A 24,600-nucleotide genomic window follows, 5' to 3' on the forward strand; every position below is an offset into this window, starting at 1 on the left:
CACACCACACCATACCACACCATACCATACCACACCACACCATACCATACCACACCATACCATACCATACCACACCATACCATACCATACCACACCACACCACACCATACCATACCACACCATACCATACCACACCACACCATACCATACCGTACCATACCACACCATACCATACCATACCATACCATACCACACCATACCACACCATACCATACCACACCATACCATACCACACCACACCATACCATACCATACCACACCATACCACACCATACCATACCACACCACACCATACCACACCATACCATACCACACCACACCACACCATACCATACCACACCACACCATACCATACCACACCATACCATACCATACCACACCATACCACACCACACCATACCACACCATACCACACCACACCATACCACACCACACCATACCATACCACACCACACCATACCATACCACACCACACCATACCACACCACACCATACCATACCATACCATACCATACCATACCATACCACACCATACCATACCATACCACACCACACCATACCACACCATACCATACCACACCATACCACACCATACCATACCATACCATACCACACCACACCATACCACACCATACCATACCACACCACACCATACCACACCATACCATACCATACCACACCACACCATACCATACCATACCACACCACACCATACCACACCATACCATACCACACCACACCATACCATACCACACCATACCACACCATACCATACCACACCATACCATACCATACCATACCATACCACACCATACCATACCATACCATACCACACCATACCATACCACACCACACCATACCACACCACACCATACCATGCCATACCACACCATGCCACACCATACCATACCATACCACACTGCACCTCGCTCATCCACACTGCAAAAGAGACTCCATCTTAGCAAATAAATTCATCTTGTACTGAGTCTTAAAACTCACTCACCCACCCACCCACTCACTCACTCACTCACTCACTCACTCACTCACTCACTCACTCACTCACTCACTCACTCACTCACTCACTCACTCACTCACTCACTCACAATCTGACAGGGATGTTTTGTCAGATGCATGTGCAGGTAGCGCCGTGGGTCTGCTTGCTTGTTCTTGAAACAGCTGTAAACACGGGCCAATGGGGCTGAGATGATTTCACTTGTTTCCAGTTCTGTTTATATCAAGGATTTAATTTGAAAACATGATCTGAAAACAAGTGGAGTTTTCTGCCTTCATTCTAAATGTTGTCTCTTGTTTAGTCGTGTTACATCAAGTGAAATCATCACTCCACTGGCAGTTTTTCCACTAGGATTTTAAGACTCAACACAAGATTAGATCAAATGTTAAGTTTTTTCTCTTTTTTTTGCCAGTCGGAAATAGATATGTAATACCGTTTTATTTGTCTATTCTAATCCAGAGCCCCCAAAGATATCCATTTCTGGCTCACCGGACGAGCTGACCATAGCAGTCAACAGCCCCCTGGAGCTGCAGTGCTCTGCTGTGGGCACTCCTCCCCCTACCATCAGCTGGCTCAAGGATGGACGACCCTTGGAGGGGACTGACATAGTGCAGGAGGATGGACATTTTGTCAGGATTAGCAAAGTACAGGTAAATAATTCACACACTTCATCATTCACAAGGTTAGTGTCTTACTCAGAGGCTGATGTATAGTAGCTAAGTAGCTAGTAGCTCCCCCTTTGAGTTCTTGAACTTCTGTGCACCAGGTCAATATGTTACAACCAAAAGCTCTCACGCACTACACAACTTACCGCTAGTTTCTGTGGTTCTCAGGTTACCACTAAAGGTTAACAGTTGGAAGGCCACACTGTAACATTGCTTTGTGAGACCCTCTCAAGTTTGATTTATGGTCTCTATTTCCAGGTGGAGGACGCCGGTCTCTACACCTGTCTGGCCAGCAGCCCTGCTGGAGAAGATGGAAAAAACCACTGGGTCCGGATTCAAGGTGACACGTCCCAGACACTGTTGATCAGCGAAGATGAGATGATAAAGATCAAAATAACTTTGCTATCCTACAGCCATACAAGCTGTAAACAAGTAACCTTTTTAGTTACATTAAATCCAGTCTGTGGTATGTAGTGTCAATCCATGTATCTGCTGTGTGACCCCTCACCCTGTAATTAAATGTTCCTGTAAATCCTGTATTTTGTATAACTCTGTATGTGTTGTGTATGCATCTACTGTGGAAAATAATTTCCTCATGAGGACATCTATCTATCTATCTATCTATCTATCTATCTATCTATCTATCTATCTATCTATCTATCTATCTATCTATCTATCTATCTATCTATCTATCTATCTATCTATCTATCTATCTATCTATCTATCTATCTATCTATCTATCTATATCTATACCAAGTACTGACATCTACAGGACATGTACACAGAGACTAGTTTGAATCATGCATTGACTAAAGCCACTCTCCATGTTACAGTAATCATCAATGGTTGTATATCTCTCTCTTCCAGTCCCGCCCACTCTCCTCGGCTCAGGTGATGTGAGAGTGGTGTCGGTACCCTCTAAGGGACATCTCACTCTGGAGTGCCTGGCCGACAGTGACCCCCCTCCCGATATAGAATGGTACAAGGATGAAGTTAAGCTGCAGGTATAAAGAGCTTGGAGAAGTCATCAAAAAAGGAGGATGCCAGGGAATTAACCAATGTCATCTTGTTTTACTCAGCTGTTTCTTTTCTCTTCTCCTCCTCCTCTCCTCCTCCCGGCAGCTGGGTTCACGTATCCAGCGACTGGCCGGGGGTCAGTACCTGGAGATACAGGATGTCAGGTCAGAGGACAGCGGCCAGTACAGCTGTGTGGTCACCAACATAGCCGGGAGCAACAGCCTCTATTTCACCGTGGAGATTCTCAGTGAGTCAAAATGGATTGTCCACTTTTCTCTTAAGAAGCCTAATTGATTTGTCACAGCCTGGAGGTGTCCACCCAAAAAAAAAGCTATTTTCATTTCTGACATACTGGAAAAAGTGGTTTGGGAGTTTTGGGGAGTTTGGAGGGTTTGAAGGTTTTGGATAGTTTGGAGGGTTTGGAGGGTTTGGAGGGTTTGAAGGGTTTGGAGGGTTAGGATGGTTTGAAGGGTTAGGAGGGTTTTAAGGGTTAGGAGGGTTTGAAGGGTTTGGAGGGCTCATCATGTGACACATCAGATAGGCTTCAGCAAAAATGGAGATGTAAACTATTCTTTTAACCAAATGACATACAGAATAGTTTAAATTAAATAATTATCTCAAACAATTGACCTATCTCAAACCCTGCCCTCTTTTTTCCAGCCTCCAATCACTACTGTTGCTTCCCTTGGACACACTTTGTAAGCAACTGTTGTGATTGGAGGATCAAGAAAAGAGGGCAGGGCTTGAGATAGGTCAATTCTACATCATGGTCAACCTAAATCACTACATGCACGTGTCACTTTCTCCCTCCCCCAGTGCCTCCGGTAATAAAGGAGAGCAGCTCAGTGGTGACGGCACATGTCGGTCAAGACGCAGTTCTACCTTGTGAAGTCGAGGGTGACTCCTCTCCTACTGTCATGTGGAGGAAAGATGGCTTCCCACTAATTCACGATAATAACAAGTAGGTCCCAGCTTTATAATGGTCGGTTGATATATTATGGTCTGTATTATGCTTTATTTGTTGATGTAGTGTATAATGTGTTTCCTTCCACTACTGTACTAATCAAGACCCAGTGCACCACCCAGTGAGAGACTAGTCTAAACATTTAAGCTAAACATTTAAGCTATGCTCACACCCACTATAATTACATGTTTCAGGTACACAATGCTATCAGAGGGCTCTCTGCGCGTACATGGGGTTCAGCTGAATGATGCGGGCCGCTACTATTGTACTGTATCCAACCAGGCTGGCTCAGACCACTGGGGAATGGACCTGCGGGTGTTTGGTGAATACCACATAACTCCATAACACAGACCGACAACATCCCAATCTTTGATGCAGCACAGTGCTTAGATCTGTCCCGACTGAATGATGTTGATGTGTTGCTGTCGTCCCTTAGTGGGTCCTTCAATCAGACCCGGACCATTCAACGTGACAGTGACCACAGGGCTTAGAGCTGTGCTGAGCTGCGATACCACTGGGGTACCTGCCCCTAAAGTCTCCTGGAAGAGGAACGGCACTCCGCTCGATGTCAACCAGCAGGCTGGAGTGTACAGGTGAAGATGGAATTATGCATGTATTACTGTACATCACAGGTCAGAAGGTTATCAACGCTTAAGATGGAGATGAGGACGAAGCAAGATATCTTGCTCACCTCCCCCTACTTCCTGCCGCAACATCATTGCAATGCGAGGCACCACGACAGTGTGCTCTCAATGTATTGGCGTTAAATGGGAAAGGTTTAGAGACATGCATACAGTAGGTGTGGACTCGAGTCACAAATTTCATGACCTCAGACTCAACTCAACAAAATCATAAATAACCTGTGACTCGACTTTAACTTTAACACCAGTGATTCGTGACTTCACTCAGACTTGAGCCTTATGACTTGAAACACTTGATACTCTCCCCAAGCCCAAAATTGTAAAAACTATGCCCTAAAAAGTGTCAAGCTAATCAATACATTTCCCTGATATCAGTTCCACTTTGGACCAATCCATCAGCCACCAATCAAGTTGAGTGAGCAGAGAAGGAAGTTGTGTGTCAGTGCAGAATCATCTAAATGTAATATACTACTAACTATTACTCTGTTGGCTTCAAAATGTTGAAATGATCCTTTGAGATGAAATGAAGATTGAATGCATTACATTTGTAAAGAACGCATTAGGGCTTGTTTAGGACTCGAACCCCAACGTTTCAGACTTGTGAAAGACTTTCCGGTCTTGACTTGGGAATTGCTGGTTTTGACTTGGGACTTGAGTGTAAAGACTTGATACTTACTTGGAACTTGTAATGACGTGGTCCCACCTCTGGAGATATGACATACTATTGCAAATATCTCCTGGTAACAACATCTGAGGCTCATTTGTGTTCTCCACATGCTGGAAGTGTCGTCAGCATTCTTACCTACGCTATGTAGCTATGTTTTGTGATTAATAGTTATTTGACGACAACATCTTTGTTTGTGGTCTGTACATGATTATGTCGCTAACAGTCTTTGGCATACTGCACGCTCTTCTAATTATTAAGGCAATCAGCACAGTCTGGGGCAATCAATGCAGTCTGACTCTGAGCCACTCTTAAGCTTTCATTAGAAAATAACATATTCTTCTTGAAGTAATGCACACAACATTATTGAAATATTAACAAGATTTACTAAACGGAATATTGCTCACACTGATTACAATTCCTGCATTAGCTGTGACTTAATTGGCCACTTTCTGCATGGGCTTAATGCTGCCCACTTATGCAGACTGGAAGACAAACTCACACTTTCAATGTCACAAATGTCTAAAAACAATTACACTTATTTGCCATCTCAGGGCTAAATCCACAAAGAATGGATTGCACGGAGCAAGTTGCACCCTTACTTACAATTCATTATGAAATGAAAATGGGGGACCCTGATGTAAACAAGACAAAAGTCTTTCTCTGGTCTGCATCCCCTTAACAATTGTGTGTATTGAGCTGTACTGTATTGTACCCATTCTGCAATCTGTTAATAACATTTTCATTCAATCAATCAGTCTTCTAAACATCTCTGCTTAAAGGCTGACATACTTGTTCTGTCCAGGTTACTGCCTTCTGGATCCCTGGTTCTGTCATCCCCAACCAATGAGGATGAGGGCTACTTTGAGTGCACTGCAGCCAATGAGGTTGGAGAGGAACGTAGGGTAATTGAGGTCATCCTGCAAGGTACAGTTTTTTTTGGTGTTTGCATTGATTGTTGGGTGACAAATTAATTTCAAATTAGATTCACATTGTGATGGACATTCGTTGTTGTTTTTTCTTGTAGTCCCTCCATCCATTGAAGATGATGTCACTGCCATCACAGTGGTGAAAATGTCACCTGTGGTTCTGCCCTGTCACGTCCAGGGACGTCCTCAGCCCACTGTCAGCTGGACCAAGAGTGGAGCCAAGCTGGGCTCCAGAGGGGGGAGTTATCGTGTTCTGCCCACTGGTGAGATTATAGTATATTTTTGGCTAGGGTGTTCGGTCCACTGGTAGGCTACTACTACCTTGTCTTTTGAACAAGTTGGTGGGCAATTTAAAAGAAATGAGCAAGAGTGAGCCCACATTTCCAGCAGAGATAGAGCGAGCTCTGCTTCACTGTTCAACTCGGGCGCTGTGTGTTACATTACATCCACTCGCCCAAGTGATTTGGCTTGACTCCAAAACCTTCAAAAACAGAGTTCAAATGGTTCTTCATCTGAAGGGTTCAATTAAATAGAGAGGAAATGTGGTATTCGCGATGATGTATTTATGTTTTTCTTTCCATCTAGGAGTGCTGGAGATAACGGCGGCTCTGCTGAGTCATGCCGGCAGGTATACCTGCTCTGCCCGGAACCCGGCCGGGGTGGTCCACAAACACATCTCTCTCACTGTGCAAGGTGGGTGCTGGGAGAGTTGTGACTTAAAAAGTATAGCTGTTGAAATGCTCATAGTAAACCATGTCAATGTTGCATTTGTCTTTTAATATGCATTCAGAGCCTCCAGAGATTAGACCAATGGCAGAGGAGGTACAAGTGCTGTTGCATCATGGGACTGTTCTGCCCTGTGAGGCCCAAGGCTTCCCCAGACCTTCCATCACCTGGCAAAGAGAAGGAGTTCCCATAGCAGCAGGTGACAATATGAAATGATAGCATGACTTGAAGCTCTGTACCGTATACTGTATCAAATAGTATCAGTAGAAATGCATTGTTAATGTGCTGCAAATGCTAATATTGACTGAACTGCCTGACTGCTTCTTTGAAACAGGTCACAGGCTGGCTGTGCTTTCAAATGGAGCTCTGAAGTTCTCACGAGTCACTCTGGGTGATGCGGGCACCTACCAGTGCCTGGCACAGAATGACGCTGGCACAACCGTGGGCAGGACAAAACTAGTCCTTCAAGGTAACTGTAGGAGCCATTTTTTTTGTGTGTGTTATGTCTGTACCCCGTTGATGCATCCGTAACAAAATAAAACGTGGTCTGTCTTTTCTTAACAGGATGTTTATTTTCATAAACATAGCATCTCGTACAAAATGGAAAGTCTTTGATGGTCTAATGGACCTAGATTAATAGATTCATCTCTCGATACCCGCTCGATGGTTGCGGCCTATTAGCCTGTAGCTATCTGTTCTATTAGCCGGTAGCTAGCTCTGTCCTCGTGGTAATTTCCCTTCCCCCTCCCAACCCCCGTTCACAGAGCTGGGAGCTCAGCTCAGCTGTCGGTGTGATCTGTCTCGCCGTCGCAACCTTGTCTGACTCAAACCGGTAGAACTCACAGCTATAAAGTCTATTCCCTAGCAACGGCTGCCAGCCCATAGCAACGCCCTATCTAACTCTATCTCTCGTTACTAAGCGATGCGACGCCAGCCGCTCGTTACCTCTGACCCAATGCAGACGTTGCTACGGGCTAGCTATCTCTTAATGGTTGCGGACATTATTTCTAGCAGGAATGACCTTGACTCTCTCTCCAGCTTCTCATCTCAAACGCTTGCTTCTAGACAGAGTGTGTCCCTCAGTCTAATACTGATGTAGGAGAGAGGCTAAACCCCACTTTACCTTAATTAAAAGGTTTTTACCTACGTACCTCATATTATAAGTTATAACACACACACCCCCCCACACCCAGGGCCAGGGCCGCCTGGGAGAAATGCGAGGCCCTGTGCGAGATTTAAACGCGAGCCCCCCCCCATAATACAGTCAACATATTCTTAAATAATAGCGCTGCCCGAGGCTGGGCATGATACAGTCAACATATAGCAAGAGAGAGAGCGAGAGAGAGCTCCCGTTCTACAGTCAATATACAGTGTACAGAGAGAGAGAGAGACACATTGGAAAGAAATTGAAATGCTATTTGGCCCTAAACAGAGAGTACACAGTGGCAGAATACCTGAGCACTGTGACTGAAGATCCTTGACTAGGTACAGACTCAGCGAGCACAGCCTAGCCATCGAGAAAGGCCGCCATAGGCAGACTATGTGTGTTAGAAAGAGAGAGAGAGAGAGAGAGAGAGCATGTGTGTTTGTCGTGTGTGTGTGTTAGAGAGAGAGCATGTATGAGAGAGATAAGCAAAGATGACCCCCTAAAGGATATTCAACTTTTAATGAAAGAACAAAACAGAAGGAAAAGATAACTTCACAAAGGCAACATGAATATACATAGATCCAAAAGGACAAAGATCAACACTTAAATCCAAAGAGAAGAGGGTCTATACCAGAGAAAACAAAGCAGCAAGGAGCCAATGGCCGACATCAGCTAAATAGGCTAGCCAGGTAGGCTACTGACACCAGGCCACACACAGCTTTGGCCAACGGCCCAACGCTACCCAAGCTACACAAACGACCAAGACAAATCACACACAGCACATGTCGTATCTCCAAATGTTGTGAAGTAACATATGTTTTGCCTGGAAAAAAACATTGTTATTAACAAAACATTCGGGAGGGGAAGGAAGGAAGAGTGGGGTAATGTCATGACATTTTCATTCATCTTACCTGCACCAAGGAACGCAGGGCGAAAGGCCGCAACACAGGTCTCCACGTTGACGAAAGGCCTCTCGCTGGCGGGACAAAAATAAGCTATGGCCGGAGCCTTGTCATGGTGCAGGCCCGACTACATCTTCTGTCAAAGATGATGTCGTAGTCAGAGTGCCAGAACCCCCTGCTATTCTCACGGCTAATGTCAATGGTCGTAGCACAAGCTAACAGCTAACTCTAGGCTAACTGATAGCATCAAGCTAACGTTCCCAGCCGAGCGCAGCCGGCAGCTAACGTCGTAGCTAAACAGCTAACTGGCTAACAGTTAGCTCAACCCGGCTATCGCTAACCATTAGCTAACGCAGAAGCAAGCTATGCGGCTACCACTGAAAAACTGTACAACGTGAGAAAACCAATACAGGTGCTGACACCAGGCCACACACCGTTAGCTACTAGTACTACAACAGCTAGTCGGCCAGTTTGGCTCCAGAGAGAGAGAGAGAGAGAGAGAGAGAGATCCACGGCGGGAATAGAATAGAGTTAATAGAATAGGTTAAAAACTCACCAAACGTCCAAGAGGATGGAGACAACCGCGTGGAGTTGACGAAGTTCATCTGCCAAACGACCATCCTCTTCATCTTGGCTGCATGCGCTGTCTCTAGGTTAGCTAACGCTAGTTAGCCTTTAGCTAAGCTAGCTACTAGCCGACATCATCATGGCTATATCCCGACTGCACCATGACAAGGCTCTGGCCATAGCTTCTTTTTGTCCCGCCAGCGAGAGGCCTTTCGTCAACGTTCCTTGGTGACCGACCGACTGATAATGACCGACCTCTTCGTCTTGGCTGGCATAACTAAGCATAACCTCCAAAGCTGCACGCGCGAAATAGTCAAACGCAGCTGACGCACGCCGTCGCCGGCGTACACATGATATAACCACTCCCTTCATTGAAACCAATAGTATGTCTGCTGCAGAGCCCCAGAGCTCCAATAGTGAGTATGTCTGCAGACCCAGGAACAAGTCAGACACATTCTACAAACGTGTCTAATGTGAAATATATAAGCATATAAGCAAAACTAGATTTTAGGTCTGTGATGAAAAAGGGCCTCGCGGGAAGGGGGGCCTCGCAAAAAAAAAAAAAAAAAAAAAAAAAAAAAAAAAATTTTTTTGTGCGAGGCCCCCCTTCCCGCGAGGCCCTGTGCGACCGCACTGCTCGCACACCCCCTGCAGCGGCCCTGCCCAGGGCCTGTTAAACTAATATATATATGTTAGTATGGGTGACGGAGAGGTCTCATGGTTTTACCGCATGTATCCTCGCTCGTTTTCACTATTATTAATATAATTTTCTATAAACTATTGTTTGGCTCAGCAACCATGTATTATGTATTACGTTAAATACTTGAATTAAATGGGAACTTCACCCAACGGCAAGTGAGACCGGCTGGACATTACTTTTATCTTTAATTGCGCAAAGACGAGGATTTCCCTCACCCAGCCGAGCGCCTACCAGGACATCAGGATAGTCGCTACAGTAACAGTACAGTTTATTTTAAGGAAGATCATTTAAGAATCCCGAATTCAGTTTGATATTTAGAATTACAAATAATAAATGTACTGTATATTTCTTCAGTTCCTCCAGTCCTGAGCGTGCCTCGTGTGGAGTACAGTGTAGTGCTAGGCCAGCCAGTGAGTCTGGAGTGTGCAGCTGACGGGCAGCCCCAGCCTGAGGTGACGTGGCACAAGGAGAGGAGGCCCCTGGTGGATGGGGCTCACATACGCATCTTCGCCAACGGAACCCTAACAATAACCGCAACCCAGCGCAGCGATGCAGGCCTGTACACATGTACTGCCAAGAACCTGGCGGGAAGAGCCAGCCATGACATGAGACTTGTCGTTCAGAGTGAGTCAGCGTTGTCTACCTCATTATCATTTCAGATGGCATGAAGGTTATATGATATATATTGAATTTATTGAATTGTTAAATGGACCGACTTAATCATAATGTTCCTTTTAGTCCCGCCTATTATTCCTGCTGGCCAGCCAGAGCTGTCAGTCATCCAGGGATTCCAGGCCTTGCTGCCATGTGCTGCTCAGGGTTCCCCTGAACCTAGAGTGTCCTGGGAGAAGGATGGTACCGTCATGCCCCACCTGCCTGGCAAATTCACTGTCCTACGATCAGGGGAGCTGATCATTGAGAGAGCAGAGGTTAGAAAGACTATGATTTATGTTCAGTACTCCACTATGTACTGCAGTCGTTGAAGCAGGGCTGGGCGATATGGAAGCAAAAACATTCTGATATTCAAAAGCCCTTTTTCCCCCCGATATTGATATGCATCACGATAGTGCTTAGATATGGAAAATCACATGTCAGATAATCAAATATATCCAATGTTTATCATATTAGTCCCGCAGGGTAATGGGAAGTGTGATCAAATCCATTGCAACTGTAATTTTCACTTGACATCTCAAACATTTCTGAAATCATTTTGTGAGAAGTCTCACCCACTATTTGCTTTTTTAGCATTGATTTTAGACTGCAAAATTGTGTATCACAATTCTCAATATTGAAAACAAATCAACAATACGACATCCCAGTTAGACAATATTCATCATATATCATTATATTGCCCAGCCCTCCGTTGAAGTCTTAAGTTTTGGTTTCTGATTGGCCCTTCACAGCCAGGTGATGGCGGGGTGTTCACCTGTGTCGCCACCAACGCGGCAGGCTCCGCAAGACAGGACATCCGTCTGTCCGTCAACATGAGACCCGCCTTCAAGGAGTTACCAGGCGACGTGACCCTGAACAAAGGGCAGAGTCTGGTCTTGTCCTGCCACGCCCAGGGAACACCCACCCCTCTCATCTCCTGGACGGCCAACCACGGCCCCTACCCAGGTACTCTAGTCTACAGTGTCCTTATGTGCTGTTGAATCTCACACAGTTATCTGACTTTATCTTCAAGGTAGGCAACACCACAAAGCAACATACATCTCACTTAGTAGAGCCTTAGGCCTTATCAGTAGTACGGACAGGAAATGGCAACACTGCATGAATATTTCGGAATTTTTCTGACTAATATCAGTGCAATGATATGAGTTCCAGTCTGTAATATTGACACTAATACACCTCTCTCTCTCTCTCTCTCTCTCTCTCTCTCTCTCTCTCTCTCTCTCTCTCTCTCTCTCTCTCTCTCTCTCTCTCTCTCTCTCTCTCTCTCTCTCTCTCTCTCTCTCTCTCTCTCTCTCTCTCTCTCTCAGGTGCCAGTGTAGATGATGCTGGCAGGAGCTCCCTGCTCATTGAGAATGTGACTATGAGTGACGCAGGGACATACGTGTGCGTAGCAGAGAACAGTGTTGGTTCTATCCGAGCCCTCTCATTTGTCCGCATCAGAGGTGAGCGGTCAGCACATTCTATCTATCTATCTATCTATCTATCTATCTATCTATCTATCTATCTATCTATCTATCTATCTATCTATCTATCTATCTATCTATCTATCTATCTATCTATCTATCTATCTATCTATCTATCTATCTATCTATCTGTTTGTCTGTGTGTTTGTTTGTCTATCAATCTATTGACACCACTCTTCAAAACGCTGTATATCTGACCATATCAGAGTACATTTGAAACATTGGACCCAAATAAGCATTAAATAAGGTGTTAAATGTATTGTACACAGACTTAACAAAACTGTAGCACTGTAACGTATGGGCTTATGCATGTGTGTTTGTGATTCTCACTCCAGAGCCTCCAGTATTGAAGGGTGATGCCCACATGTCTCAGACGGTGGTCCAAGGTGCCACCGCTATGCTGGACTGCCCCGTCCATGGGGACCCCACTCCTATCCTCCGCTGGCTCAGAGACGGAAGACCCCTCCTCCACTCCCTCCGCCTGCAAACACTTCACAATGGCTCCTTGGTCATCTACAGCATCACAGTAAATACATACAGCCTCCACTTAGCTTCAGACTCACTTTCTCATCACCTACTCCCTTGTACATCTCTTTTGTCCAATTAAATCCAGTCAGAAGATACAACTTGTTCAAGAACAAAGACTAGAATAGAATAGAATAGAATAGAATAGAATAGAAATACTTTTATTATCCCGTGGGAAATTAGACACTGCAAATCGCTCAACATTTAAACATTTAGACAGGACAGGTCACAAATTAGAATAATAACACAAATCAAATCAAGTTGCCTAGGATAAGAGTAGAGTAAAATAAAATAGGATAAAATGAAATGAAATGATATATACAGAAATAAATACAGTAAGAATATACTGAGCATACTGAGCATAAGGTAAACAATTTGGTTATAATTATAATTTAAATCTAAATCTAACTAAATGAAATATGAAATATATATTCCAGTATTCAGTGTAACTAGGTGCAGTATGTATTAGGTAGTGTATTGACCTCCTTGGGTTCCAATAAGATCAATGTCTGGCAGCCGTCGCTGCCCCCTGTTGTGGAGCCTGGAGGCCGCTAGTCGCGGCCTCCTGCCACTATTGAGCTGCCGCTCTGTGCTCAGTGATGCAGTGAGGCACAGTGATGCATTATATAGTCTGATGGCTATATATATATATATAAATATAATAAAGATTTTCATCAATACTGGAGCAGAAGAAGGAGAATGAAAGCCGAGCTCCATCTGTAGTCCCCTTGTGTGCTGGAGCAGGGTGCAACTCTCGCCATGGCCCCAAATCAGATTGGAGGCAGTTCAGTCAGGGAAGATAACAGTATTAGCAGCAGTGGGATGAGGAGGAGGAGGAGGAGCAGAACAGCAGAGCACAGTGCTCCATGTTACCAGACTCTATCTCTCTCCCTGTGATAACCTTGTTAGTTCTCTAACTGCTGGTGCAAACACCCTGCAGCTGAGGCCTCATCCCCAACACATGAATCTCCTTCCTACAGAGAGGGAGAGAGAGAGAGAGAGAGAGAGAGAGAGAGAGAGAGAGAGAGAGAGAGAGAGAGAGAGAGAGAGAGAGAGAGAGAGAGAGAGAGAGAGAGAGAGAGAGAGAGAGAGAGAGAGAGAGAGAGACATGATTGCTGTCATCACAATTCAATGGAATAAACCCCTGATTGGCCTGTGGAAGATGTGTCTAGGGCTGTCCCGATTACCTTTTTTTTGGACTCCAAAGACTCAGTAGTAATTATCATTGAATAATGGAAGCTTGATTCTTCTCACATGCAAGTTTCAATGCAGTGGGTAAATGAGAGCTGTGGGGTAGACAGACAGGTCTTCTGTCTATGTCCGTATGATGTCATTGTCTGAGAAGAACTGATTCTCAAAATGAATATTGGATTATTCCTAGAAGCCATTTATGCTGATCAGCTGAACACAACCAGAAATCAAGAAAACAAAGCATTCAAATAGTGACTTTGACATTGGTAAACATGGCAGCGATTGAAGCTTTGAAGCGTTTGTATTAGCCCTACATGTGTCAGACGAGGGGGGGGGGGGGGGGGTTCAAGTCTCAGACTTCCTTTTTATATTTCTTCCCCGAGGCCTACTTGACCTATGTCAAACTCCGCCCTCTTTTCTTGATCCTCCAATCACAAGCGTTGCTTGTGATTGGTCAATCAAGTACCTTAGACGAAAATAACCACATAAGTCTGTTTGACGTTTTCAAACTTTATTATCTAGATATGGTAAGTTAGAGTATTGTGTTAGAGTAGAGGCTGAGTACTTTCTGGTGATATATCACATTAACACTCCAAATGATTTGGATTGATTAAAAAAAAATGCAAATACATGGGCTATCCAAAGAAATGTACTTGGTTCTTATTGGTAAATATGGTTCTTCAGTGCAAGGGTTCAATCAATCATTCTCCATGTTCCAGATTGTCAGTCTATAGGCTTCATCCTTTTGTCCTCCTGTCAGGCTGGAGATGCGGGGGAGTACCAGTGTGTGGCAGAGAGCGAGGCTGGAGTGGCTGAGAGGACCATCACCCTCAGCATTCAGAGTGAGTTACAATAGTATGTGATATAGAGTGGACATGAAATACCAAGAATTCATAGAGAACATTTTTCATTCGAACATTACTCTTTCTCACAATGACGCAGTCAATGGAGGATATTCCAACTGGGAGGAGTGGGGTCCATGCAGCAGCACCTGCGGGAGAGGGTACCAGGAGCGAATCAGGTTGTGCGACAACCCAGAGCCAGCCAATGGGGGCAGATCATGTGACGGCCCCAGTATTGACTCCAGGAAGTGCCATGTCGGTCTCTGCCCAGGTAAGATCAACCTCTGTTTCTGTCTCTTGTGTATTACCTCTACCTTCTCACCATATGCTGACCCGTCCTCTGTCTCCTTGCTGTGCTTGGGGGTCAAAGGTGAATCCCCCCGTAAGGCCAGGGGCAGTCTGATTGGTATGGTGAATGAAAGGGAGTTCGGGGTGTCCATCCTTCACGCCAACATTACAGACAATATGGATGAGGGCATCAGCACTCTGCAGGCACGTCTGGACAACATCCCGCCCAGTGTGGGTGAGTAGAACATTTTCTATTAAATAAGAATGTAGCTGATGGGGGGAGCTCCAGTAGCTCACCGCGTACCTCGAACGCTATTTCGGCGTCGGGGACAACCGTGCGCGTCACGGATCTGGGGTACACGAGTTCGACTCCCGGACTCGCCGTATTTTCTCAGAGTGTCTTTCCCCCGATCTATACCCCATTCAACCTGTTTCTGTCGGTCATGCTTGACCAGAAAAAAGCGATAAACGCTAAAAGAACCAGCTGACTGGTCAAAGTTTAAAAAAAAAAAAAAGAATGTAGCTGATATCAATACAATGCTTTTATGGTTTATACATTTTTTTCTGGAACGTAAGGTAAATAATATTTCCTCTTTTGTTAGACATTATTTGAGTAAATGGTGAATGGGCTGCATTTATATAATGCTTTTATCCAAAGCACTTTACAACTCATGCCTCACATTCTCACATTCACTCACGGCAGAGGCAGCCATGCAAGGTGCCGACCTGCTCACCGGAGCAGCAGTTAGGGGTTAAGTGTCTTGCTCAAGGACACTTCGACACACTGCCGAGAGGAGCCAGATTAACCAAATGAACCCTCTGATTACCAGACAACCTGGGCCACTGTCGCCCCATTGCAGTCTATGGCCAGTTTGTGTCTGTACCTCTCTCTGGAGCTCTTAGAGACATGAAGGCTTGTTTGTGTTCTAGGTCCGTTGCTGCGGGTGCTGGTGTCTGTGTTCGCTCCCGTCTACTGGACCACTGTGCTGCAGAGCGGAGCAGCCAGGAATGGCTATTCTCTCACCCAGGGTCTGTTCAAACAGGAGTCTCAGCTGGAGTTTGAGACAGGTGAGCGCTATACACACACTCACACATGCACACACGCACGCACGCACACACACACACACACACACACACACACACACACACACACACACACACACACACACACACACACACACACACACACACGGATATTACTGTATGCTACACAACAACAACATGCACAGGCACAGACAGCATACATGTAGGCTGAATGGCATTGTAAGCATTTGATTCATCAACAAATGCTGAATTGTAACTCACCTTGTAACTTCATCTGTACTCTGTTTCTCTGCAGTTTTAAAAAATAATCAGCAGGTGGCACTGCTAACCACAATTGCCACTCGCAGGAGTTCAAACTGAATCAGCACTCCTTTGTGAATAACTGACTGATCAAAATGTCCTGCTGTCACCACATTCAAACAGGGGAGATCCTTCGTTTGACCCATGTTGCTAAAGGTCTGGATTCTGAGGGAGTTTTACTCATTGACATTGTGATCAATGGATATGTCCCTCCATCGTTGACAACCTCTCACCTGAGCCTACAGGTGGGTTCACTGTGTCCTCATTAGAGCAGTATATGTATATAAAGGCCTCAAACATACCCCATTGAAATAGAAGTAGAAATTGCATGCAATTGACAATTTAAAATGTTGTTTGCCAGAGGAAAGCAACAGTTGTGTTAGGAGGATCAAGAAAAGAGGGCGGGGTTTGAGATAGGCCTATTATGTTCAGTGTCAGTATATGTCTACTACACATTTCTTTCTGTCCTATTCATTGGGGACAATAAACGTCTTAGACAGCTCTGCCACAACAGTATCCATTCTTCTCTCGTCCCACAGGAGTTTGACGAGTCGTACGTGCAGACAGGCCCGGGGCAGCTGTACTCCTGGTCGTCCCAGAGCCACCAGAGAGGAAGCAGCCCCATGGTGCTGCGCTGCAACCACACCATCATATACGAGGGCCAGGAGGAGCGCCAGGGGCCTCTGCTCCAGCTGCTCAAGATCTCCGGGATGGATAGCGCCTACAGCATGTTCACTCTCAGTTTAGACTTCCACATCACAGCCAACCTTATGATACCAGGTATTACATTTACATTACGTTACATTTAACCTTTAATCTAACGGTTCATTGTCAGTGGATTGTAGGATGTAGGGTTTCTGAATGTTGAACCTGATAATGGACTTAACGTGATCTTTTCTGTCTGCAGATGGTGACGGAGAGACGTGTCCTCAAGGTTTTCTGCTGGACACAGCCTCCTATTGTTCTGGTAGGTTCCGTGCTGGACACAGCCTCCTATTGTTCTGGTAGGTTTTTTGCTGGACACAGCCTCCTATTGTTCTGGTAGGTTCTGTGCTGGACACAGCCTCCTATTGTTCTGGTAGGTTCCGTGCTGGACACAGCCTCCTATTGTTCTGGTAGGTTCCGTGCTGGACACAGCCTCCTATTGTTCTGGTAGGTTCCGTGCTGGACACAGCCTCCTATTGTTCTGGTAGGGTTTTCTGTGTCTTATATATTTAGTTAATATTTTAACTTGTATTTGTTTATTTAGTTAGTTAGTTATTTATTTAGTTAGTAAACCTAGTTAGTAAACCAAAAGGTGTCCTGACAAGAAAACCATGCATGTACAGTACTTACAAAAATGACAACAGCAGTACAATACAGTCCAATAATATGGCAACAATCAAAACAATTCCATAATAAATATATCAGATTACAGCCTTTCTTTTTTTTTTTTTTTTTTTAATCTTTTTCCCCCTCCATTTTCCTCCGATTTTCTCCCATCCCAATGTTAGTCGTATGCCAATTCCCAGCCCCTTCCTGGTCGCTGCGCACTTACCCCCCACAGTCAGATCATCTGGGAGAGTGGAGGCTACCACGTGCTTCCTCCGACATACGTCCAGCCAATCACCGCTTCTTTTCACCTGGCAGCGCGGATTCTCATCGAGAGGGCGTAGCGTGTGGGAGGATCACACTATCCCCCTCAAGTCCTATCCGCGCTTAGCAGGCGCCCCGACCGAACTGTAGGAGTCGCTGTTTACAACGACCCGGACCCACCCCGCCAGCTTCTCCCACCCTCTAATACAGCCAATTGTATTAGTGCAGACGGCCAGCCAAGCTGGTGACAACCCCGGAGCTGTAAGCTGGATTCGAACAGGCGAATCCAGCTCACAGCTCCGGGGTTGGTGACGAACGCAATCTCCGCTCGGCCACCTAACCGCCTCAGATTACAGCCTTTCTATCCTGCAACAAGATCAGGTACAACTGATATGGCCCTCAACCAAGGCCTGAACGAGACACTCCTGTCTAAATCTAATCTACCGGTAGTTGTTTTTTGTGAGTTCCAAGAAGGTAGTCTGTTCCAAAAAGGTGTATCATGAGAGAACTGTCTCAGTTCTTCATATATATTGAAATTCTTTATTGGGAAAATCACTTAAGATACAGTATCTCGTTTTCGAGAGGGTCCCACATTTTGTGCAATGTAATACAGAATCAGAACACATAACACAACAAAAAATAAATAAAAGACACATACAAAAACATACAACAGAACAAGTACACATTATAAGAGGATATGTCTCTCAATCTCCATCATAATAGGCCTACTCCACGGCAGCCACCTGACGATGCCACCGTGGGGCAAACGAATATGCTTACCCCACGATGACACCGCCAGGCAGCCACTGCGAGAAAAGCCCAACAAAACATTCAAAGGCTGAGTAGAATACAGGATGTAATAGATATTGAGCTCCAGGACTGGCAGGAGAAGCGGAGCACAGTCATCCCGCCCATGAGTGCCCCAGATCAAACAGTCGCCCCCCCCTGCCTAAAAATAGGAGTAGAGCCAACTAGCTAACCCGTAACACCCGCATACAGGAAGGCTATGCCCCACATCCCCTCACCAGCGCAGGAGCCCCACCAAGGAAGCATGCACAATTGACCATAAAGTTAGAACATAGAGCGTTTTTAAAGAGGTAAAATGAAGATATGGATCGAATGATCACCGGTAGGTTATTCCAGTCTGAAGGGGCTTTGAACATGAAGGATTTCTTGGCCATTGCTTTTGAGAAATACTGTACAGAGTGTCTTAGCTAGGACGATAAGTGCAAGAAAAAGGGACCATAAACTGCTTTAGATAGGCAGGATAGTTATAATGGATACATTTGAAAATCAATTGCAGCCAATGTCTGTCTTCTTAAAGCAGGAGAAGGCCAGTCTAAGGTTTGATACAAAGTACAATGGTGCGTTTTGAAGGGACAGCCAAGAACAAATCTGCAGAGTCTATTGTAAGCCACATTCAGAGGTGATACCTAGATGGGTTTTGGAGGCAGCTTGATAGACAACGTCAGCATAGTCCATTAATGGCAAAATAAGTTGTTGGGCATGTTTCTTTCTAACAGTGAAGGAAAAACAATGTCTAGCTCTATAAAGGACTCCAATGCTGAGATTAATTTGAATAACAATAGAGGTAGTATGGAAATTGAATGAGAGTTCGGAGTCAAGCCATACTCCCAAATACTTGATGCGTTCATCTCAGACTGTATAGTATTATTAAATTATAATTATAACAGAAAAAAAGATGAATAATATCCATATGGTTTGATTATCAGATGAGGACGAGTGTGACCTACAGTCACCCTGCTCTCACTCCTGCAACAACATCATGGGTGGCTTCTCCTGTGTCTGTCCCTCTGGCTTCACCATCTCCACTGTGTCCAACACCTGCCAAGGTTAGCCAACCAGAACACCACAACAACCACAGCAACCACAGCAACCACAGCAACCACAACAACCACAGCAACCACAGCAACCACAGCAACCACAACAACCACAGCAACCACAGCAACCACAGCAACTACAACAACCACAGCAACCACAACAACCACAACAACCACAGCAACCACAACAACCACAGCAACTACAACAACCACAGCAACCACAACAACCACAACAACCACAGCAACCACAACAACCACAGCAACCACAGCAACCACAGCAACCACAGCAACTACAACAACCACAGCAACCACAACAACCACAGCAACCACAACAACCACAGCAACCACAGCAACCACAGCAACTACAACAACCACAACAACCACATGAACCACAACAACCACAGCAACCACAACAACCACAACAACCACAACAACCACACGAACCACAACAACCACAACAACCACAACAACCACATGAACCACAACAACCACAACAACCACAACAACCACATGAACCACAACAACCACAACAACCACAACAACCACAGCAACCACATGAACCACAGCAACCACATTAACCACAGCAACCACAACAACCACATGAACCACAACAACCACAACAACCACATGAACCACAACAACCACAGCAACCACAGCAACGACATGAACCACAGCAACCACAACAACCACAGCAACCACAGCAACCACAACAACCACAACAACCACAACAACCACAACAACCACAGCAACCACAACAACCACAGCAACCACAACAACCACAGCAACCACAGCAACCACAACAACCACAGCAACCACAACAACCACAGCAACCACAACAACCACAACAACCACAACAACCACATGAACCACAGCAACCACAGCAACCACAACAACCACAGCAACCACAGCAACCACAGCAACCACAGCAACCACATGAACCACAGCAACCACAACAACCACAGCAACCACAACAACCACAGCAACCACAGCAACCACAACAACCACAGCAACCACAACAACCACAGCAACCACAGCAACCACAACAACCACAGCAACCACAAGAACCACAACAACCACAACAACCACATGAACCACAACAACCACAACAACCACAGCAACCACAACAACCACAACAACCACATGAACCACAACAACCACAACAACCACATGAACCACAACAACCACAGCAACCACAGCAACCACATGAACCACAACAACCACAGCAACCACAACAACCACAACAACCACAACAACCACAGCAACCACAGCAACCACATGAACCACAGCAACCACAGCAACCACAGCAACCACAGCAACCACAGCAACCACATGAACCACAGCAACCACAACAACCACAACAACCACAGCAACCACATGAACCACAACAACCACAACAACCACAACAACCACAACAACCACAGCAACCACAACAACCACATGAACCACAACAACCACAGCAACCACAACAACCACAGCAACCACAACAACCACAGCAACCACAACAACCACAGCAACCACAACAACCACATGAACCACAACAACCACAACAACCACAGCAACCACATGAACCACAGCAACCACAACAACCACACCAACCACAGCAACCACAACAACCACAACAACCACATGAACCACAACAACCACAACAACCACAGCAACCACAACAACCACAACAACCACATGAACCACATGAACCACAACAACCACAACAACCACAACAACCACAGCAACCACAACAACCACAACAACCACAACAACCACACCAACCACAGCAACCACAACAACCACAACAACCACAGCAACCACAACAACCACAACAACCACATGGACCACAGCAACCACAGCAACCACAACAACCACAACAACCACAACAACCACAGCAACCACAGCAACAGCAACCACAACAACCACAACAACCACAACAACCACATGAACCACAACAACCACAACAACCACAACAACCACAACAACCACAGCAACCACAACAACCACATGAACCACAGCAACAACCACAACAACCACATGAACCACAACAACCACAACAACCACAACAACCACAGAAACCACAACAACCACAACAACCACAACAACCACAACAACCACATGAACCACAACAACCACAACAACCACAACAACCACAACAACCACAGCAACCACAACAACCACAACAACCACAACAACCACAACAACCACATGAACCACAGCAACCACAACAACCACATGAACCACAACAACCACAACAACCACATGAACCACAACAACCACAGCAACCACAACAACCACATGAACCACAACAACCACAACAACCACAACAACCACAGCAACCACAACAACCACAACAACCACAACAACCACATGAACCACAGCAACCACAGCAACCACAACAACCACAGCAACCACAACAACCACAACAACCACAGCAACCACAACAACCACAACAACCACAACAACCACAACAACCACAACAACCACAGCAACCACAACAACCACATGAACCACAACAACCACAACAACCACATGAACCACAACAACCACAGCAACCACAACAACCACATGAACCACAACAACCACAACAACCACATGAACCACAACAACCACAACAACCACAACAACCACATGAACCACAACAACCACAACAACCACAGCAACCACAACAACCACAGCAACCACAGCAACCACATTAACCACAGCAACCACAGCAACCACAACAACCACAACAACCACAACAACTACATGAACCACAACAACCACAGCAACCACAACAACCACAACAACCACAACAACCACAACAACCACAACAACCACATGAACCACAGCAACCACAGCAACCACAACAACCACAACAACCACACCAACTACAGCAACCACAACAACCACAACAACCACAACAACCACAACAACCACATCAACCACAACAACCACAGCAACCACAACAACCACATGAACCACAACAACCACAACAACCACAACAACCACAACAACCACATCAACCACAACAACCACAACAACCACAACAACCACATCAACCACAACAACCACAGCAACCACAACAACCACAACAACCACAGCAACCACAACAACCACAGCAACCACAACAACCACAACAACCACAACAACCACATGAACCACATGAACCACAACAACCACAACAACCACAGCAACCACAACAACCACAACAACCACAGCAACCACAGCAACCACAGCAACCACAACAACCACAGCAACCACAGCAACCACAACAACCACATGAACCACAACAACCACAGCAACCACATGAACCACATGAACCACAACAACCACAGCAACCACAACAACCACAACAACCACAACAACCACAGCAACCACAACAACCACAACAACCACAACAACCACAGCAACCACAACAACCACAGCAACCACAGCAACCACAACAAGCACAACAACCACAACAACCACAGCAACCACAACAACCACATGAACCACAACAACCACAGCAACCACAACAACCACATGAACCACAACAACCACAGCAACCACAGCAACCACAGCAACCACAACAACCACAACAACCACAACAACCACAACAACCACAACAACCACAGCAACCACAACAACCACAGCAACCACAACAACCACAACAACCACAACAACCACAGCAACCACAACAACCACAACAACCACAACAACCACAACAACCACATGAACCACATGAACCACAGCAACCACAACAACCACATGAACCACAACAACCACAACAACCACAACAACCACATGAACCACAACAACCACAGCAACCACAGCAACCACAACAACCACAACAACCACAGCAACCACAGCAACCACAGCAACCACAACAACCACAACAACCACAACAACCACATGAACCACAACAACCACAACAACCACAGCAACCACAGCAACCACAACAACCACAACAACCACATGAACCACAACAACCACAACAACCACATGAACCACAACAACCACAACAACCACAACAACCACAACAACCACAGCAACCACAACAACCACAACAACCACAGCAACCACAACAACCACAACAACCACATGAACCACAACAACCACATGAACCACAACAACCACAACAACCACAGCAACCACAGCAACCACTACAACTACAGCAACCACAGCAACCACAACAACCACAACAACCACATGAACCACAGCAACCACAGCAACCACATGAACCACAGCAACCACAACAACCACAGCAACCACAACAACCACATGAACCACAGCAACCACAACAACCACATGAACCACAACAACCACAGCAACCACAACAACCACAACAACCACATGAACCACAACAACCACAACAACCACAGCAACCACAGCAACCACAACAACCACAGCAACCACAACAACCACAACAACCACAACAACCACATGAACCACAACAACCACAGCAACCACAGCAACCACAGCAACCACAACAACCACATGAACCACAGCAACCACAACAACCACATGAACCACAACAACCACAACAACCACAACAACCACAACAACCACATGAACCACAGCAACCACAACAACCACATGAACCACAACAACCACAGCAACCACATGAACCACAACAACCACATGAACCACAACAACCACAGCAACCACAGCAACCACAGCAACCACAACAACCACAGCAACCACAACAACCACATGAACCACAGCAACCACAACAACCACAGCAACCACAGCAACCACAACAACCACAACAACCACAACAACCACAGCAACCACAACAACCACAGCAACCACAACAACCACATGAACCACAGCAACCACAACAACCACAGCAACCACAGCAACCACATGAACCACAACAACCACAGCAACCACAACAACCACAACAACCACAACAACCACATGAACCACAACAACCACAGCAACCACAGCAACCACATGAACCACAACAACCACAGCAA

General features: G+C 45.7%; 1 protein-coding gene across 1 annotated transcript in view; it reads left to right on the forward strand.

The window, feature by feature from the left end:
- Positions 1 to 24,600, forward strand: part of hmcn2 (hemicentin 2) — a gene marked incomplete at its 5' end in the record, with an annotated part of 94,763 nt that overhangs the window by 58,119 nt on the left and 12,044 nt on the right. Inside the window, 25 exons of the mRNA XM_084318209.1 lie at positions 1,472 to 1,662; positions 1,936 to 2,017; positions 2,545 to 2,681; positions 2,800 to 2,941; positions 3,511 to 3,655; positions 3,853 to 3,980; positions 4,095 to 4,251; positions 5,769 to 5,890; positions 5,991 to 6,155; positions 6,478 to 6,585; positions 6,683 to 6,817; positions 6,953 to 7,087; positions 10,289 to 10,558; positions 10,673 to 10,863; positions 11,338 to 11,551; positions 11,914 to 12,048; positions 12,405 to 12,595; positions 14,546 to 14,627; positions 14,728 to 14,898; positions 14,998 to 15,150; positions 15,846 to 15,983; positions 16,383 to 16,504; positions 16,799 to 17,039; positions 17,167 to 17,226; positions 19,568 to 19,687. Of these exons, the coding sequence (XP_084174335.1) occupies positions 1,472 to 1,662; positions 1,936 to 2,017; positions 2,545 to 2,681; positions 2,800 to 2,941; positions 3,511 to 3,655; positions 3,853 to 3,980; positions 4,095 to 4,251; positions 5,769 to 5,890; positions 5,991 to 6,155; positions 6,478 to 6,585; positions 6,683 to 6,817; positions 6,953 to 7,087; positions 10,289 to 10,558; positions 10,673 to 10,863; positions 11,338 to 11,551; positions 11,914 to 12,048; positions 12,405 to 12,595; positions 14,546 to 14,627; positions 14,728 to 14,898; positions 14,998 to 15,150; positions 15,846 to 15,983; positions 16,383 to 16,504; positions 16,799 to 17,039; positions 17,167 to 17,226; positions 19,568 to 19,687 (3,735 nt within the window). The remainder of the gene's footprint in view (positions 1 to 1,471; positions 1,663 to 1,935; positions 2,018 to 2,544; positions 2,682 to 2,799; positions 2,942 to 3,510; positions 3,656 to 3,852; positions 3,981 to 4,094; positions 4,252 to 5,768; positions 5,891 to 5,990; positions 6,156 to 6,477; positions 6,586 to 6,682; positions 6,818 to 6,952; positions 7,088 to 10,288; positions 10,559 to 10,672; positions 10,864 to 11,337; positions 11,552 to 11,913; positions 12,049 to 12,404; positions 12,596 to 14,545; positions 14,628 to 14,727; positions 14,899 to 14,997; positions 15,151 to 15,845; positions 15,984 to 16,382; positions 16,505 to 16,798; positions 17,040 to 17,166; positions 17,227 to 19,567; positions 19,688 to 24,600) is intronic.

This window comes from Notolepis coatsorum (assembly GCF_963971535.1).
Source record: "Notolepis coatsorum genome assembly, chromosome: 1".
Taxonomy (NCBI): Eukaryota; Metazoa; Chordata; class Actinopteri; order Aulopiformes; family Paralepididae; genus Notolepis; species Notolepis coatsorum.